This window comes from Podarcis muralis, chromosome 6 (genome assembly GCF_964188315.1).
Source record: "Podarcis muralis chromosome 6, rPodMur119.hap1.1, whole genome shotgun sequence".
NCBI classification, from domain to species: Eukaryota; Metazoa; Chordata; class Lepidosauria; order Squamata; family Lacertidae; genus Podarcis; species Podarcis muralis.
In genome coordinates, this window is record NC_135660.1 from 15356381 (window position 1) to 15376581 (window position 20201).

The 20201-nt window shown below is 44.0% G+C and overlaps 1 protein-coding gene across 7 annotated transcripts in view; it reads left to right on the plus strand.

Moving 5' to 3' along the window:
• The window catches only part of TNIK (TRAF2 and NCK interacting kinase), a 295093-nt gene extending 275242 nt beyond the window's left edge, over positions 1 to 19851 (plus strand). For all 7 annotated transcript variants that reach the window (XM_077929773.1, XM_028731575.2, XM_077929774.1 and 4 more), the window contains 8 exons: positions 1382 to 1552; positions 3013 to 3156; positions 4773 to 4907; positions 7574 to 7674; positions 10866 to 11015; positions 11345 to 11504; positions 11766 to 11905; positions 12172 to 19851. In XM_077929773.1, coding sequence (XP_077785899.1) covers positions 1382 to 1552; positions 3013 to 3156; positions 4773 to 4907; positions 7574 to 7674; positions 10866 to 11015; positions 11345 to 11504; positions 11766 to 11905; positions 12172 to 12255 — 1085 coding nt within the window. In that variant the 3' untranslated portion in view covers positions 12256 to 19851. The remainder of the gene's footprint in view (positions 1 to 1381; positions 1553 to 3012; positions 3157 to 4772; positions 4908 to 7573; positions 7675 to 10865; positions 11016 to 11344; positions 11505 to 11765; positions 11906 to 12171) is intronic.
• The last annotated feature ends 350 nt before the right edge of the window (positions 19852 to 20201 follow it).

A 20201-nucleotide genomic window follows, 5' to 3' on the forward strand; every position in this document is an offset into this window, starting at 1 on the left:
ACGTGCTCAAATCTCCAGTGTTTTCCCAGCATGAATGAGTCACTGGAAAGTTGTGGGCAACATGCCAGCATGCACTGAATTTTACTGTGGCTGCTACAAGCCAAAGTAACCTTAGTGCATGGAGACTCTGTGGGCCAGATTCAACTACCCCATTCTACTAGAGGGGGCAGTACAAGTATCCCCCCCCCCCCCAAGCTCAAAGGCTACCCCTCTCCGACCCCGTATACCTACTACCACCCACAAATCCACTCTGAAGGATCAGGGCATCCCCAAAACAGTGGGGATGGAAAGGGGAGATGGTTCCATCAGTGAAGTAGTCATGCTTGCAGTAGCAGAACATAATCTTAACCCTACATTGAACTCCTCCTCCCTATATGTGCAAGACTCTGCAAGATTACTTCAAATCTCATTTGAATTCACACAATCCCACTTGAGTTTTCAGTCTAAAATTTGAAAACATTAAATAACATACAGGTACCCTGAGAGAGAAGGAACGCAGGTGGCACTGTGGGTTAAACCACAGAGCCTAGGACTTGCCAATCAGAAGGTCAGAGGTTTGAATCCCCGTGACGGGGTGAACTTCTGTTGCTCGGTCCCTGCTTCTGCCAACCTAGCAGTTCGAAAGCACGTCAAAGTGCAAGTAGATAAATAGGTACCACTCTGGCGGGAAGGTAAACAGTGTTTCTGTGTGCTACTCTGGTTCACCAGAAGCGGCTTAGTCATGCTGGCCACATGACCCAGAAGCTGTACACCGGCTCCCTCGGCCAATAAAGCGAGATGAGCGCCGCAACCCCAGAGTCGGTCACTACTGGACCTAATGGTCAGGGGTCCCTTTACCCTGAGAGAAGTGGTAAGAAGAAATCAGGATGGCACATAGTTGGCCTCACCACCATGAGTATCCTGTTCACGTCATGATGTTGACGTGGTGCTCCTCAGGCCCTCCTGCAAGGCTGGGCTAACTGTGGCATCAGGTTCACCACAGATCCGAGCAAGTTTCACAAACCTTTTGCAGCAGGCTGTGCAGCAGCTCTGTACAGGATATTTGGCAGGAACCAGTGATACATAGCTTGAGTTCTCCTCTACTGGGCGGATACTTAGTTCGAAGTACTGTAGTTTCCTTTGACTCCTTGCAGTGGTGCTGCATTCATTGTGCAGACAGAAGCCAAAATCAACACAGTCTTGAGGCCTCTGCAGAATTCCAGTTGAACTGAGTTTTTCAGTAACAATTCCTCTATCTGTATATGTTATCAGAGAGATATGGGGGAAAGCCACAGGAAGCAGCTCCCGCAGAGCTAAAGAAACACATGTATTGGCCCTTAGTAGCTGATAAAATCCCCATTATGTATTCAGTAAAGCTGTTTCTGCATGTTTTCCTTTCCAGCATTATTTACCAGCGAGCTGCTGAGGCAAGAACAGGCCAAACTTAATGAAGCAAGGAAAATTTCTGTAGTAAATGTGAATCCCACCAACATTCGTCCTCATAGTGACACACCAGAGATCCGAAAGTACAAGAAGCGCTTCAATTCTGAAATCCTTTGTGCTGCTCTGTGGGGTAATCTGTTAATTATCTCATTGAATAGCAGAAATGCCGTCTGCATGTTAAGATTTATTTTGGTGCTTTTTAAGCAAGGCTCTGGCATAATGCCAGGAGCTGAGGGGGTAGAAGCAAAACATTCTCTACATAAGGTGGGGTGCTAAATAGCAGCTCTAGACACCTTTTTCCTGGGGTTGCTATCATGGCACCTGTGGATTCAGTGAGAGAGCCAGTGTGGTGTAGTGGTTAAGAGCGGTAGTCTCGTAATCTGGGGAACCGGGTTCGTGTCTCTGCTCCTCCACATGTAGCTGCGGGGTGACCTTGGGCCAGTCACACTTCTTTGAAGTCTCTCAGCCCCACTCACCTCACAGAGTGTTTGTTGTGGGGGAGGAAGGGAAAGGAGAATGTTAGCCGCTTTGAGACTCCTTAAAGGGAGTGAAAGGCGGGATATCAAATCCAAACTCTTCTTCTTCAGTGGCACTCTTGAAGACTTCCCCTGGTGTTCTTGAAGCCTCAACACCATCCTCACTTACTGCCCACTTGAAAAGTACAGAGAGCTTATGAAGGAAGCTGAAAGAGTACGGCTCCTTTCCATCTCCCTGTGCTTTTGAAGGCTCAGATAGGCACCTGAGAGCATAGGAGGGAAAGGGGAGACATCTGGGGTACTGCAGGAGAAGAGAGAGAGAATGAGAATGGGGACATCCCCCCCCCCCAAATCAAATCACATCTACCATCTGCTCCATTGACTGAATCATAAAAAAAAACTCAGATTGGGTGTTTTCCAGCACTGCCATAGTGCAGAAGCATGACTCTGAGGCCCAGATTCTTATGGATCCTCACAGTTTCCACAAGAGATCCCTCAAAACCACCATCAAGTCACAGGTCACCTCTTTCTATGCAGATGTGCTATGTGATTTGTTGGTGGCTTTGCTGTCTTATATAGAAATAATTATGATCTATGGGAATCCATGCCTTGGACCAGTGTTTTTATGGTACTGGCAAGAGGAGATGGGAGCCTGATTCCCTGGATAGCAGGGGATCATTGTGAGTAAGTGAAGTCAGAGGTAAGGAGGGGGTTCAAATAGCCCCATGTGGGGAGGGGTTCACAGGGCTTTGCAGGCACGGCCTATTCCACTTTGATGACCATGTCTCCCACCTTCTGAATGTTAAGAGTGTGTCATAAATGCCAGTAGATCTCCTCTACCAGTGAACCTGTCAAGGCCCCAACCCCGTGAAGGAGGCCTGTGCACATCCATCACCATCTAAAACTCTCTGAGCACAAACACGGTGGGGGAGCATGGCTGCTGGGCTTGTCATTGGCAAAAGACAGGGCTAGCCCTCATAGTCCCTCATCCCTTCAACATGTGGGAGGTTTCCAACCTTCATTGGGAGCCCTTGGTTGATTCCTTTTAATGTTAACTAAAAATGTCTCCATTCTCCTTAATTTCATCCGCTTCCTCTGCTTGCTCATCGTGCAGGTGTGAACTTACTGGTGGGGACAGAGAATGGGCTCATGCTGTTGGACCGCAGCGGGCAAGGGAAGGTGTACAACCTGATCAACAGGAGGCGGTTCCAACAGATGGACGTGCTAGAAGGACTCAATGTCCTTGTAACGATCTCAGGTATAGCTGTGAGCCTGCAGCAGTGTTGTCATTTTGCTACTGGTTTCTGACAGCCCAGTCTCGAAATGCAGGGGATGGTGCGGGGCACACACAGGGAGGAGAAGGAGGAAGGTCCCGCTGTGCAAATGAAATTCGTTCTGCTCACGCAATTAGTTAGTTGAATACCACCCTCATTTTTTATTTATTAAACTTGTTAGTTATTTGTTTGAAAACGAAGTTATGTAAAAATGCATCATAATATAGATACATTCACACAAAAACGCTTGCAAGCCACGAAAATATACAAACACCGCCACCCCCAGTAACAGCAGCAGAAAGCTTTAGCAGCATGCTAATAGCAAAACAACATATTCATAGTTCACCCAAAGCCTGGGGGAAAGGTTTGGGGTTTTTTAACCTGGTGCCAAAAAGATGGCAGTGAAGGTGCCCGGCGGACCTCAGTGAAAAGAGTATTCCATAAACGGAGCCACAATAGAAAAGGCCTTCTTCCTTGTCATCATCTGAACATTTTTTAAAAAACGCCCTAAGCACACTGACTTTTAGTGCTCAGTTATGGCAATTACTTAAACATATTTTTACACCAATATTATTCTTTATACTTGTCTGTAATTTTCAGCCAACAGAGGTTGGCATGCTTACATACGTTTTCATGCTTCACCTAAGACAGATTTCTCTTTTTAAAACCCACCCTTCCATCTGAAAGGCCTTACCTCCAGACAGACAGTTAACAATAATACCGATGAGCTCAATTATAAGACATTTTAGCGTATAAGAAGACAACAGGAACGCATGCAGAAATTAGCTTTATTCATATGGCTTCAGTTTAGGTGCAAGATTAAAGTTCCAATTACCGTATTTTTCGCCCCATAGGGCGCACCGTCCCATAGGGCGCACCTAGTTTTTTTAGGGGGGAAATAAAGAAAAAAAAAATACTTCCCCCCCCAGGCGCGGGGCTGGGGCGGGGGAAGCCCGAGCTTCCCCCGACCCCAGCCCCCAGAACAGGCTGCTATCCGCAAGCCTAGGGAGCCCGCGGGAAGTCGCGCTGGTCTCCCCAGGCTTGCGGATATCTGCCCGAAGGCTTCGGGATGCAGGCATCTCTCTTCGGGATGCAGGCAACTCCGCAAACCAGGTCGGGGAACCGCGGGATGGCGGTGCTCCGCCTCCCCGTTGTCCCCCGAGCTTGTGGGGCTGCCCGATATCTGCACGAAGCCCGGGGCGCGCTGTGCAGCGCGCCCCATGGCTTCGGGATGCAGGCTACTATCCGCAAGCCTTGGCAGCACGACAGGAACTCCCGCGGAGCTCCCAAGGCTTGCGGATAGCTTCCTGAAGCCTGGAAAGCGAGAGGGGTCCGTGCACACCGACCCCTCTCGCTCTCCAGGCTTCAGCGAAAGCCTGCATTCGCCCCATAGGACGCACACACATTTCCCCTTCATTTTTGGAGGGGAAAAAGTGCGTCCTATAGGGCGAAAAATACGGTAATATTTCCAAAATTAGTTTTCCTCAACAGAAAAGAATGCAATAGACAAGCTGGCATCAGACAATGTATGGATAGCTGTATTAGCATCCAAGTTGATCCAATGATGGATTCTATCTTTATTGGTTCCATGTTTCAACAGGAAAGAAGAACAAGCTACGAGTTTATTATCTTTCATGGTTGAGAAACAGAATATTACACAATGATCCTGAAGTAGAAAAGAAGCAAGGCTGGATCACTGTAGGAGATTTGGAAGGCTGCATACATTACAAAGTTGGTAAGCACAAGACCATATGCATAAGTGCAGTATCACACTAGCAGGAAGCTCTCTTAATGCTAGGCATGCCTGCTGGTCAAAGGCGCTTGGGGACTCTGAATATCCTTGTGCTGATTCCTGCTATTCCCACAGGCAGAGTGAGGTGTAAAGAGTCAGCCTTCGTTGCACAGTCAACAACAGTGAATATTGCATAAAATGCTTGATGCCTCTTTTCTTTGATACCTTTCTGTGGCACTAAATCAACCATGGAGAAAATAGTTATGCCTAAGCATGACTTTAACTATGCTCAGAGTGGGAGGTATGGTGTTGTCTAACCATCCCTGGGCTTATTTGATAGTGGAACAGGCCCCAGCATATATTAATGTGGTCCACAAGTTCACCCCATCTGATTTTTTATGAATATTGCATGGATTGGGCATACATCTAGAATCACAGAATTTTAGAGTTAGAAGGGACCCCTGTAAGTATCTAGTCCAGTTCCCTTCAATGCAGGAATCTCAACTAGATCATACATGGCAGATGGCCATCCAACCTCTGCTTAAAACCCTCCAAGGAAGGAGAATCCACCTCTCATGGGAGTCTGTTCCAATGTTCAACAGCTCTTATGGTCAGAAAGTTCTTCCTGGTGTTTAGTCGGAATCTTCTTTCTTGTAACTTGAATCCTTTGGTTCGGGTCCTGGCCTCTGGAGCAGGAGAAAACAAACTTGCTCCATCCTGCATGTGACAGCCCTTTACAGTGGTACCTCAGGTTACATACGCTTCAGGTTACACACTCCCCTAATGCACAAATAGTGCTTCAGGTTAAGAACTTTGCTTCAGGATAAGAACAGAAATTGGGCTCCAGCGGCACGGCAGCAGGAGGAGGCCCCATTAGCTAAAGTGGTGCTTCAGGTTAAGAACAGTTTCAGGTTAAGTACGGACCTCCGGAACGAATTAAGTACTTAACCCGAGGTACCACTGTATTAATATTAAATATTTGAAGATAGTTATTATATCTCACCTCAATCTCTGAGCATTGGACTGGTGGTCATTCATGGACTTTTGCTGCAGTGTGATGTCCGATACACAGATGTGAATTGGGGCCAACAATGGGATGAGCAGGGATCATCCATCTTTCCCTCTACTCCTAGGCTGTATACAGTTAATGTCTGAACAGGACTAAAGTGCAATATCATTCAAAAAGCTAATAAACCAATGGTCCGTTTTCTTCTAGATGTTCAGAAACCATCTCCATCACGTATAACACAACTAGATTTGGGGGAGCCCCAAATCAAGAGTAACTCCATTAACAGTTGTTTTCTAAGAACTTTAGTTTTGAAACTAGTAGGTTTTTCCAGGCTTAAACCAGCTACAGTAAAAAAAATGTATATTGAAGGGAAAGCATCTAATTAAATGAAGTTCCATTGGATGGCTCACACATACAGATGTATCACTTGCTGAGTCCAGCACTAGCTGGCTCTTAGCACGTGTGAATAAGCCAAGAAAGTCAACCACCAGCTAGAGCTTTGTATTGTTTCACATCATCTGAAAGGCAAAGCTTTTCAAGCCAATCAGTTTGTATATTCAGCTGCCAGTCACCAAGTGTTCATGTATGAATTCTTATATTCACCTTATATATGAGGTAGTTTTGTGCCTAATGTTTCCCAGTGGACATAACTAATATAAGACTCCCATATGCTTTTAGTACCAGAATAAGAATTTGCACAAATGTCAGCTATATCATATCAAAAGCTGGGTAGTAGCCAGTGTGCTCCAGTATTGGTATGAAATCTCCTGTGATCTAGCAGTGAAATAAATTATTTTTCCTGGTATTGGATGGCAAATAAGGATGTATTTATTGCCACGGTCCTAAATGCTTACATTTCAAAATATTACTTGAAGTCTTTAATTTTATGTATATTCACTTAACACAATTAAGTTATTGAGGTTATGCTTCTTGATTAATTGTTCTTTGTTGAAAAGTACTAGAGAATAGCTGTGAAAATGGAACATTGCAAAAGCTTTAATGCTTAAGAAAGAAAAACATACCACGCAATCATATTCCTTTTGGCTTAGCTGGCTAAAATCTGGTAGATCAAAATTTGAATCAAATGTCCTCTGTTATATGTAGATGAGTAATAAATTTTACTTAACAAATACTATATTTTCAACTTAGCATTTAAAGAAAGTTTTGAAGTATCACAGTCCTAGCTTAAAACATTTATTTATTCGCTTATTTATTACAAGGATAGTAGGGAAGGGTCACATTGCCATATTATTCATCTCAAATCCTGTGAGGTTAGTTTCCTCCCAGACACGCATGCTCTTTCCAAAATACCTGCACTTGCATTGGTGGTGGTGAGTCTCTTCCGAACTACTGTCATAATTGGAAGCATAAGTGCCACCATCTTTAATTTGCTGCAGTGGTGGTGTGGCAGCCATGCTGTGTCACATACATGCAAGCAAACACAAGATGGCTGCCCCCTGTAGCTAGAAAGCACCATCCAGAACTATGAAGAACCTCAAATCAGTCCAAACTATCAGGGGAATTTGCCATTTGGCCTGTTCTTAAAGACAATACTTCTACTGACAATACGGTTTCAGCAGCTCTCCCTTGAGATTAAATCATTCGGTTTTGTCTTGAGTGAATTGGATGTTTTAAAAATTTAGTTTTATTTCAATTTTAGTGAAATATGAGAGAATCAAGTTCTTGGTGATTGCCTTAAAGAATGCTGTAGAGATATATGCTTGGGCTCCTAAACCATATCACAAGTTTATGGCATTTAAGGTATGTTTTGTGTTGTTACAAAAATATTAGCATTATTCATACATTTGTTCATGTTTTTTATCACAGATAAGAAAATCTGTCATTCACTTCTGTTATCTATTCATCTGTGGCATAACAAGGAACTTAACCTATATCTCTCTGTGTGGCAAACCTCTGCAAAATTACTAGAGCTGGTTCTCATTCCCATGTTAGACATACCAGCATATTCACAAAGACCACAGATGGTTATGAACCAGTTCAGATGTGTTTATAGAACAACAACATCCTGGTGCCCGCCAGATGTTTGGGATGACAACTCCCATCAGCACAGAGGGCTGGGGCTTATGAAAGTTGCAGTTGAAAACATCTGGAAAGCTCCAGGTTGGGGAAGGCTGGACTAGAGCCACTGTGTGATGCATAAATAAAATCACATCAATCTACCCTGACATCCAGGTGGGCCTGTCCTGCCAATGGGCCTACAAGTCTATGAGGAATCTCAACTAAAGCATCCATGACAGATGGCCATCCAACCGCTGCTTAAAAACCTCAGAGGGAGTCCATTCCACTGTCAAAACAGCTTTCTGTCAGAAAGTTCTTCCTGGTATTTAGTCGGAATCTCCTTTCTTGTAACTTGAAGCCATTGGTTCAGTTCCTGTTATCCGGAGCAGGAAAAAACAAGCTTGTTCTATCTTCCATGTGACAGCCCTTTAGATATTTGAAGATGGCTATCGTATGTCCTCTCAGTCTCCTCTTATCCAGGCTAAACATGCCCAACTCCCTCAACTGTTCCTCATCAAGGCTGGGTTTCGAGACCCTTGATCATCTTGGTCACCTCTACACATGTTCCAGCTTGTCAACATCCTTCTTAAATTGTGGCACCCAGATGCAGTTTCTACATTCCAGTCACGAGTCTCACCCCACCAGGTTTCAGTAATGCCTACCAGGTCATATTTGCCATCCTGTACTAAAATCTCCAGCTCATCTTGCTTGGTTCCCATACTCTGCATTTGTGTAGAGAGAAATGAAACCACGAGCTGTTCCCTCCAGTTGCTTCCTTCTTGTACTTCCCTGCCCTTTAGCAGGCTTCTGGAGCACCACCTCAGTTTCCTGTGCATCAATGAAGCTATAATCCCCACTGCCGCGTCCTCTTTTGTCATCAGTATTCTTTTCTCCCTGCCCTCATGATTTAGTGTAATCTCCAGATCAACTTTGTAAGACACTTAGCAAACACATTTTTGCCAGCCGCCGTGAGATGCAACCCATCTCTTACCAAAAGTCTTTCCTTAAGGAAGCGGACACCATGGTCCAAGAAGCCAAACCTTGCCTGATGCGCAGCCAGTGGTTTACTTCCAGTATTTTCCTCTCTCTTCCTGGGCCACAACCTTCAACAGAAGCGAGTGATGAAAAAGCCACCTGTGCCCCAAGGCCCTTCATCTTCCTACACAGAGTCTCATAGTCCCTTGCTATACGTTGAATGCTGTGTCTGGCAGTATTGTTGCACCCACATGAATCAGAAGGAAGGGGTTTTGGTCAGCGGGTTTTATAAGACTTGGCAACTTCTATGTCATAATGTGATTTTTTGCACCTGGGAGACAGCATACCTCCTGGGACATCCTGTTACCTCCACAAACAGCTACCTCTGTCAGCTGTCATCACCACATATCTCTTCCTCCCCTGGGAGTGACAGATATCGTTCTGAACGCTGTACCTCCCACAGCCACCTCTGTGTGTTCGGAGGTCTGCAACTGCTGTCCTTGTTCCTCTGGCCCAGAATCGGTGTCCAAGGTGAGGGCATGGAATCAATTTTGCAGCTTCAGTGACACAGCATGGCTCCTGACAGTCCTGCTTCTGTGTGTCACGTTCCTCCAGGGGTTCGTCTCCTGCAATGGGTGATCTTCCTCCTCCTCCCTAGTGACATCCCCATCCCTACATCACTCTGTTCAGGACAGTCCATTCTGCTCTGGCGAGAAATTCCTCATCTTGCCTGATAGCTTGGATAGGTGTGCCTCAAATTGCTGTACCTTCTCTTCCAGCAAGACAGCCAGCTTGCACTTCCTGCTGGTGTACTTTTGTTCATTCTCAGGCAGGAAGATAAGCATGGTACAGAGTTACAGTTCCCTGAAGAAGCTCCCTCATCGTCAGTGTCTCTTGGTTTTGTGTACACAGTGAGACAGCACTCCGGGCCTTCTTCTCAAATTGTCCTCGCAAATGCCCCTGTTTGCAAGTCTTGGTCACGAGTTTCCAGAGGCTGCAGTCAGCTAAATGGAATTGCCACTGGCTGCTAAGTTCTCCCCCAAGTCACTTCCTCATTCAGCCTGCCTTCCTCTCAGCAGTAGTACCTCCCCCTCAGACCATGTGCTCTAGCAGAGCACACAGCCACAAACCACAACAGCTCAGACAACCAACCAGCCTTAATTCCAAAGACACAATCTCACTCTTCAATTTCCTCCACTGATCATTTGCAGTTGCCTCTGTTTACAAGTCCCAGTCGCAAGCTCCTGGTCACATGCTTCACCACAATTTGAGTCAGATTTAACCCTGTTTTACTATGTGTTGGGTTCCAGCCCTGATGCTTCCTACCTTTTTTTTTTTTTTTTTTTACTTAAATGCAAATATAAAAATAATGCTGGCAAAAAGGGTTAATCCAGGGTTTGGATACAAGAGTCAGGGGGTTCTAATGTCCATCTCAAAGAAGTGGTGAGCTTTACAAATCTTGAACTCTTTGAAACTTGAATTAAATTCAAAATCAGGGATTTATTCCTGGATTATCCCTCTCCCAGCCGTCCTTGCAATCACCGCCACCCCTTTCAAATTCCATTCACAAGCTGGGCTGCTAGCACCGACAACTGGAGTGGTACAGCCACAGGGAGAGGGAAGTCTCTCACTTCTAATCCCGCCTGGTGCTTTGTGCATTGCGTAAGAGCGTACCAGGACAAAAGCCCTCAGGTGCACTTGGGAAATGTAGCTTCCTGCTGCTTAAAAATTAAAAGCCAAACATTCCACTGACACTTTTCATCTTCTTGTAAGATACCAACAGGTGAAGAGCTAAATCAAATTCCCTAAATGTGTGAAAGATAACATAGACAGCAAAAGCAACAAGGACACATTTTTAAACAGCAAATATAAAAAACTCTTGTTCTTACCATAGCATGCTGTGCATTTATTTCATTTTTCCCCCCATACCACAAAATTGACTGAGGGGTTTTTAAAAGTCTTTTGCAGATCTCCAGCACAAACCATTGCTTGTTGACCTCACAGTAGAAGAAGGTCAGAGGTTAAAAGTCATCTTTGGATCGCACACTGGTTTCCATGTTATCGATGTGGATTCGGGGAATTCATATGATATCTATATACCATCTCATGTGAGTCTGAGGCAGTGTGGTTGTGCTCTGCAAACTTGTATGTATAATGTCTATTGAAATAGGTTCCTTGTTAAATTTCCTTTTTGGTGGGCACACCGTAATGCGTAATTTGGTGAGTTTCTCGCATTGCTGAGGAGAAGGCTGCTATGCCATGAGTTGTCCAGGAACCCGCATGTTGTATGGGCTAAATCTGTTTATGGGTTGGTAGCAAACGTTGGTTTGACAGTTTTCTGGGAGAAGTTGGCAAATGCTGAAGAGAGCTGGTCTTTCTTTGTTGTCCTGTAAACTTGATTTAATGCTGATTTTGGGGGGTTCTGTTCTGTACGCAGATTCAGGGCAATATCACACCTCATGCCATTGTCATCTTGCCCAAAACGGATGGAATGGAGATGCTTGTGTGCTATGAGGACGAAGGAGTGTACGTTAATACCTATGGACGCATAACGAAAGACGTGGTACTCCAGTGGGGAGAAATGCCCACTTCAGTGGGTATGTCAGTTCTTCATCTTCTCCTTAGCTATCAATAAATTCAGTGTGAAGTGAGAATCCTCAGCTGCACTTGGCTGTTTTCCTAGATAATGTAGTCCTCTGCGTTTCCTGTGATGAAACCATCTGTGGCTTGAGCTGCCAGCCTTAGGACATAATCTTTTAGACATGGTAACTTCCTGCCAGGTGTGGCATGTGGTAAAAGCTGCCTTGGCCCAAATGTTTTCAGTAAGAACGGGTTACCATTTATTTGTTTTATTTCAGCCTACATCCACTCCAATCAAATAATGGGCTGGGGCGAGAAAGCGATTGAGATACGATCGGTGGAGACTGGGCATTTGGACGGAGTATTCATGCACAAGCGTGCTCAGCGGTTAAAATTTCTATGTGAAAGAAACGATAAGGTAGGTCTGCTCTCAGAGCTGCACAGAGAATGATCTGGAAACAACTGATGGGAGAGCATTTGATGCCCCTTGTAAAAGCAATGTGGTCAAGCCATTAATAATGTTTTTAACACCTACTCAAAGACAAAAAAACAACAACAAGATAAGATGTGACATAACAAATAAGCAAAATGTGTGAATGAATGAGGAAATTAAACACATCCCATTTACAAGTTCATATGATGATTTTACAGTTTAATAGATCAGGATGTTTCCTTCCCAAACAGGTATTTTTCGCCTCGGTGAGATCTGGAGGAAGTAGTCAAGTTTTTTTCATGACACTCAACAGAAATTCCATGATGAACTGGTAACAAAAAGGCCCTCAGGTGCTGACTTTGACACCAAGATTTTTTTAAGTTTGAAGAGCATTGGAACGTGTGGACTAACACTGTAGAGGCAGGTGAAGAAGATAATTGTGGAACACGTTGCTTCCTTCTGTGAACACACTCGCACTCACGCAGACACGCTCCAAGAATACGACACACCTTTCTTGTTGTGGTTTAGGAATGGAGGTTTACTCAAGGTCACAAGAATGCAACACTGTATTTGGGCAGAGATGGACAAATGCGCAAGAGGTTTAGCAGAATAAATCTCTTGGAAGTCTTCAGTTGAAACTGTGATAGAGCTGTGGGTCACACAATTTCATTTTGTTTTTTAAACATTTTCCTTGTCCCTCTATTTGTACAATTGGGGACAGATCTAAGTGTCAAGCAGAGTCTCTGTTTTTAATTTTGTCTGCCTGCTAGCATCAAATATATAGTATGTTGTAAGGTTACCAATTAAAACTGGTGAGAGACAGCACAATAAATGTATCATTTTATCCTTGTGTTGGGAGGCTTTAACCATAGAGATGGTTAACTTTTGTAAAATCTTTTGCCTTTTCCAACATTTCTGTGTTAATTTTGCAAACAGGTCGACAAATTTCAAACGAGAGAATGAATTAGATCCCCCCCCCCCGAACCCTTCCTTTTGGGAAATCTATTCTAAATGGCTAACCGACTAGCCTTAGATTATAATACAGCCAAGGTACAAGTATATTTTTCTTGTCAACCTGTCAGTCTATACTTCAGTATGGATCTTCATATAATGGTGCTCACTGAGAGAAAAAGCAGTGCCATCCTTGGCAATCATTCCCAACTTTGGCCTTAGCATTTTCTTGCCTTTCTCTAAGCTGTAATACGGAAAGTCTCACAATAAAATTGCAGGTTGAGAAACGAATTGAAATAGAGCAAGATTCTGAAGATTGGCTGGAAAGTGTACCTAACTGCATCCAACTTGAATGCATTGAGCCTAGGTCCAATCTATTCTGTACAGTTGTACTTTGCTTTTCGGGGAAGGGGCGGGGATGATCCTTGTAGATACTGGTGTGTGTTTTTTCCCTTCATGCAAATCTCCAGGAGCCAACAGCATTTAATCCTTTGGAAGACGGAAGCCCCAATTGTTGATGGACATTCGCCCACTTCCTTGTCTGATGGTGTCCTGTTTTCCGAATATGAAAAAACTTCATGAGATCTTCATCCCGTGGTGCAAAGAATAGGAACATTGCAAAAGTGAGAGATAGCAGATTGGAAGGACAGTTTTGTTGGCCTAGAACCTGACACTTAGATTCATCTTTCTGCCCATCCCTCTTTGCTGCCCACCTATATAGTGAACACCAGTATGTGTGCAGATGTATGTATTTAGTTTGGGTTAACCTGTGTCCTTATATGCTTTGTTTGAATTATTTCCAGTTTTAAGGAAGTTATGTGCAACATTTCTACTATCGCCAAGCATGGATTCCCCATTAGTCTATGGATGTAACATAATTGGATCTGTGTTGCTGTTTTTAACCTACCTCATTTTATTTTTGTTTCGATTAGCTTTTCCTCATTAGCTCCAGCAGACACCCAGGGAGTTTGACTGGCCAGCTTCAGAGTATTAAACAAGAACAGTGTCTTAAGTAATTAGCAGTGTTTGGCCAGTTCAGGCCTCTTTAAAAAAGCAGAAAAGGACTCTCACGCTGCCTTCTTCCAGTTTTTCCGTCAGTGGTTCCACAGTTCCCGTTGTACGGGCCAGTTGATACCACCAATGGCCACAATATGCATTGGCTGCCGGCAGATTTGTAATAGGGTTAGAATCATGCGAATGAACCAGAGCCATGTTGCGGAAGCCGCCATAATTCGCCCAATTGCAGTGGCTCAGAAAGAGTCGCTATAACTGTGCCAATCCCAGGGGCTGTGTGTACAGCCCCCACATGGAGACATGATCCCGGCTGGCTTGCCACAATCTTCCTTCTTTGTGTGTTCAACCTGAAGGGAGCCCACATCAGTCCCCTACCCCATGCCCTACCTCACAACTTAATGATACATTGGTGTATCAGACTAAGTTTGCTTCTGCGTAGGAGTTGAGCCCAGTTGGAGTCCTGCTATGATGCAGCTATCCAAGATTGCCTGCTTGAACAGTGCACCCTTATCTTGCTTCTTACACCAATTTCCCTTTAAGATCTCCTTGTGTTTGGTGACTCTCCCCAAAAAGAAATGGGGCAGGGAGAATCATTGACATCCATCTTTGTAGAAAGATGTCGTTTTTGTTTCAAGCCCAGGAGTGAGGCTGCTAAGCTGGTTCCAGCCACTTGCTCCCTACTACATTCACAAAAGGGGTAATAATTAAGAGTTGTCTCCAAAGCTGTTCCTACACAGAGTAGACCCATTAAATTTAATAGACATGGCTAACTTCAGTCCATTAATTTCAGTGGGTCTGCTCTGCGTAAAACTTAGTTGGATGCAACCAACTGGATTTTTATTTTTGTGTTTGGAATCTGCAGCCCTCTTACATTAACCTCTAAACAACAAATCACTAATTTACAGTCTAAGTAAATATTTCCATTAGCTAACTTAATAAGCCTAATCTATGCATAATGAAAATGAGTAACCTCAAACAATACACTTTGACCCCATTGTTTTTTCAAGCCTTCCCTTCCAGCACAGACAAGCGTTCATCCCGTGGTCTTGCTTGCTGCTCTTGCAACGCAAGTGGCCTATTTTCAGCACCTTCCCTCCTGATAAAGCTTTTACCAAATGAATTGATGGCTGAATATTAGTTGATTCTGTTCACAACACTGGGATTTATGCAGACCCCACCAGAAGGCTAGTGCAGAGAATTGCAACACTGGGCACATATTGTTTATGTTGCCATCTTACTGACTCCTTTACACAGGTTAACAAGAACACAACCGGGTGACAGTTTAATTATTTGAGAGTTTAATTATTTGAGCTCTGATCTTTGACCAGTCTTTTTTCTCCAGTTCCCACTCCCAGCACATATGAAAGAAAATTTTCTATTTCTTTCCACATTTCTAGTATCCCAATGGGTAATTCGTATTAATCCTTTGTATTCTGACAGGTCATGTACCATCTGCCCATCAATTCATAACAATTTTCTCTTACTGTCGTTGTCAATGAAAATCTGTGTGTGTTTTTTGCCAATTAAATTTTTTATTGAATTTCACCATTTTGTTTAACAAACTGACATCAAATTTAGCATCAAATTTAATACACTTTTAAAAGTTGACTCCCCGCCCTTCTTCCATGGTGTTTTTATTCTCAACCTTTTATGCTGCATTATGCTTTTATCTATTCCACAAATCCTTCATTACAATTAGAATTCTTTTTCTTCCGCAGCTCATATTTCAGTCCTGCCCGTGATTCCATTTAACGTGATATTTTCCAAATTGTCCAAATAAGGGTCTCATTCTTCCATGTGAAATTCATCACTTGATCTCTTCTCTTGCTCTCACCTTTGCCATTTCCACGTAGTCCATTGTTTTCCAGAGGTATTCCCAGACTTCCACTGGAATATTCTCACCAATGTTTTGTGCCTCTTTTATCATGTAATCCTTGATCATTTGGCTTGCCCTTTTCTGAACCCTGTTGGAGGTGCAGTATCCTTTTAGAGGCTAGGCATGCAGAACTGTACACAGCTGTGCTGACACAATCAATTTATTTCACAGCCTTATGATAGTGGCAGTTTAATTTTCAGTTCTTTTCCCCATTAGTGTGTGTGTGGAGTTCGGCTTTGTTTTGCCCCGATCTACATTTGGTGTGGGACACGGATGGCGCAGTGGGTTAAACCACAGAGCCTAGGGCTTGCCGATCAGAAGGTCAGCGGTTCGAATCCCCGTGACGGGGTGAGCTCCCGTTGCTCTGTCCCTGCTCCTGCCAACCTAGTAGTTCGAAAGCACGTCAATGTGCAAGTAGATAAATAGGTACCACTCTGGCAGGAAGGTAAATGGCGTTTCCATGCACTGCTCTGGTTCGCCAGAAGCGGCTTAGTCATGCTGGCCACATGACCTGGAAGCTGTACGCCGGCTCCCTCGGCCAATAAAGCGAGATGAGCACCGCAACCCCAGAGTCGTCCGCGACTGGACCTAATGGTCAGGGGTCCCTTTACCTTTACATTTGGTGACACTGAATCATATTGTCCAGTTTACTGCCCATTCACTCACTTTGGAGTGCCTCACAATCCGTTGAACAATCCACTCCTTATTTTCCCTGCAGTCATGAACGCACAGAAGGGGAGCAGCGCCATGTGTTGACTGTGCCCCTCTAGACCAAGGTCTGAAGGGGGAACCGCCTGCACTTGTGGCAGGAGTTGCATGAAGTAGACCAAGCTCCCTTTCAGACCTTTGCAAGATGGTTGGAGGTCAGAGGGCCATAGCTGGCCACTGGAATGGCGGGAACATGAATTGTCAGTGGCTTCCTGAACTCCCTCCACACGTCAGTGCTCTACACAGAGTTCTAGATACATTTTAGCACAAGAACCTCAGAATTGACAAAAGCCAGGTGTGTCCATAAACTAGACACTTAAACCTGCAAAGGTGGTGGTGGTGGGAGCCCACGAGACATCAGCCACTACAGTGTGATATATTTCAAGATTTGTATGCCGCTTAGTCATCAAAACCTTTTAAGTGGTATACATGAAACAATATGAGATATGCATTTAAAATACCTATTAAATCGGATGCTAAAAGCAAGTTGTTCAAAATGTAAGTAAGCAAATAAATACATAAAAAAATTAAACAACATGTCAAAATCACATGTTTGGATAGGCTTGCCCTAACAAACATGTTTTTAGGGAGTGCCAGAATCAGGCACCTGCCTAACAACATCAGTGAACAGGAAATTCCGTATCATATTGGAAACATTGATCCCTTGTAAGTGCAAATCAAACATTATGTGACACTGCTCAAAGTACCAGATGTGCAGATCAAAGCTGTCTAGTGGGCATATATGGGGTAAGGGGATCCTTCAAGTTTTGATTTGTGGTTTTTTTCCTGGAGGCAATTCTATACCGTAGTTAAACTGATAGAGCAGAGTTTGGCAGTATGCTCAAGCTTTTATGCACATTTCAAACCAAGAGTTACTAGTGAAGTATCAGAAGCCTCTCACATCTTACTAGTCCAGAACAATGCATCATCTATCTTGGTAACAACAATAAGAACAACAACATGGCAGTTACTGGTCAAAATGAGATGCTTTCAGAGAAAGTGCTCTGCGTGATCTGTCCTTTTATTGTTCATGATCAACTTAACTTATTTTAATTATTAATGCATAAATATCTGTAGCACCAAAGGGAAAGAAATCTTTTCAAAGCTGTGCACATAAAATCAAATGTTAAAAACATAAAAAGGCAAAGATCAGAAGAACATAAAATTTGGGTCATGTGGCCGGGTAAGCTTGTGTAAAAAATTATAATAACAAGCTGGCATCTAAAGCTAAACACGGGATTGCTGTCTAATACACAAATGCAATGCATTCCACCGGTGGGTTTTTCCTAGAAAAATAGGTGCCAGAACTGACCAGTAAGTGTCACACTTTTTTACAACAACAAAAAATGTACCGTATTTTTCTCTCTATTACACGCAGATTTTTTCTCCTAAAAAGGAAGGGGAAATGTCTGTGCGTGTTATGGAGCGAATGTGGGGGGGTCCCTGGAGCCGATTAGGGGAGCGCAGGAACAAAAATCAGCAAAAATCAATTGTGCGTTGTGTCGGAGAGGGAAACCTGAAAAGAGGAAGTGGTTGCTTTCCTGCATTCTGCCTCAGGGTCTTACTGCCCACCCTCCTCTGTTTCGTTGCTGTGTTTGCTCAAACGGAACAAAGAGCAGGCAAATCCCCTCCCCTCCAGGCAAGCAGAGGGGAAAGCAGAGGTCTTTCCTTCTAATTCCTCTCCATGCTCCTAGCAGGCAGCCAGAAAACATGCAGGAGGAGAGAGAGAGCTGGCTTCTGTTTAGGGTAACTTTTGCCTTTCTTTCCTCCCTCCCGTTAAATCCCTCTCCTGCTTTCTTAGCCAGCTGCTTCTCTGCACACCGCTCTCTTGTCCCTTCTGTGTTTTTCCTTCACTCCCCACTTAAAATGTAGTTACAAAGCATGGATCCACATGGATCCTCAGGATCTTTGCATTGGGCCACCCAAAATTCACCATCAGATCACATAGCAGCCTGCCCCCCTAAAATCACACACCCACTGTTGCCTGGGGCTGCAATGGTGCAAAAACGTGGTTAAAAAGCATGGATCCACATGGATCCTCAGGATCTTTGCATTGGGCCACCCCAAATTCACCATCAGATCACATAGCAGCCTGCCCCCCAAAAATCACACACCCACTGTTGCCTGGGGCTGCAATGGTGCAAAAATGTGGTTAAAAAGCATGGATCCACATGGATCCTCAGGATCTTTGCATTGGGCCACCCCAAATTCACCATCAGATCACATAGCAGCCTGCCCCCCCAAAATCACACACCCACTGTTGCCTGGGGCTGCAATGGTGCAAAAACGTGGTTAAAAAGCATGGATCCACATGGATCCTCAGGATCTTTGCATTGGGCCACCCCAAATTCACCATCAGATCACATAGCAGCCTGCCCCCCAAAAATCACACACCCACTGTTGCCTGGGGCTGCAATGGTGCAAAAATGTGGTTAAAAAGCATGGATCCACATGGATCCTCAGGATCTTTGCATTGAGCTACCCCAAATTCACCATCAGATCACATGTCTGTGGCCACAGCATGAAGCACAAAAATGATACATCCACTGTTTCATTCAGAATTTTTTTCCTTGTTTTCCTCCTCTAAAAACGATGTGCGTGTTATGGTCAGGTGCGTGTTATAGAGCGAAAAATACAGTACCTTTCAGTACCCCCTGGAAAAAAGCACTGCATTCCACAATATAGGCCTTACTGCTCCTTGTGGCTGCCACAGCGGACATTTAGCAAGGCTTCTCCAGCAGATCTCAAAGAATGGTCTGGGGTGTATGGAGAAAGGCAATCTTCGAGGTAGGCTATTCCCAAATTCTTTAGGGCTTTATGTGCATACAGCAACACCTTAGGTTTGGCCTGGTAGCATATTGACTTACAGCAGTCCAAGGTTCCTTGACATTTTGAGACAAGGATAGCTTTTTTCTGAGCACCAAGAGCCATGGATAGATTGCTCCTATGGGAATGTCTTAAGGCTTGAAAGCCTTCTTTTTCTCCCCCAAAAACACCATTGGCCTTTCACAACTTTCCATGCAAAATAAGGTCCAACCAATGAAGCTACAATGCCTGGGCAAAAACTCTTTGACTTGGGTCAGTTTTAAACTACTGCCTCTTCAGCTGGCTTCTTCTGTTCCCTATATGCTCCTTGTGTTTCTTCCTACTGCTGTAATGAGAGGACCACATGGGGGGGGGGGACCCACATCTATTCAGTACATCAAATTGAGCAATAACATTTCCAACTCAGTCAAGCCACTACTTGTAACTGCTGGGGACTGGTAGGATGAGTAAGAATAAGCTTCATGGCTAATGGCAGCTGCCACCAGCTCTTTTATGTCTTTGCTGTGGTTACCTTTTAAACCGGAAGCTTCTTATTAAATTATGTTGAAAACTTGAACCGCCTGCCTGTTATATATTTCTTTCTTTCCTTAATTGGTGAGTTTCAAATACACCATTTTAAATAACTTGATGGGAACCTTTAGGTTGTTCGCAACCATCTGTTTTTATACAATCTGTAGAATTTCTCTGAGGAGAACAGAAGCTTAAATGTTCTTTTTCTGTGTTCTGCTTACAAAAGTCATAACTTTGTGATACAGAGAGCAGGGATGGGGAGAAACTCGAATCCGTTTCCAGTTAAAAGCCAAACCTCCCTAATTCTGTCTTCCGGAAACAACACTTCCGGAAACAACAACAGCAAAACTAAAAGCAGCACTCTTTAAATTTTTCAACACAATTCTCCAATCAAGC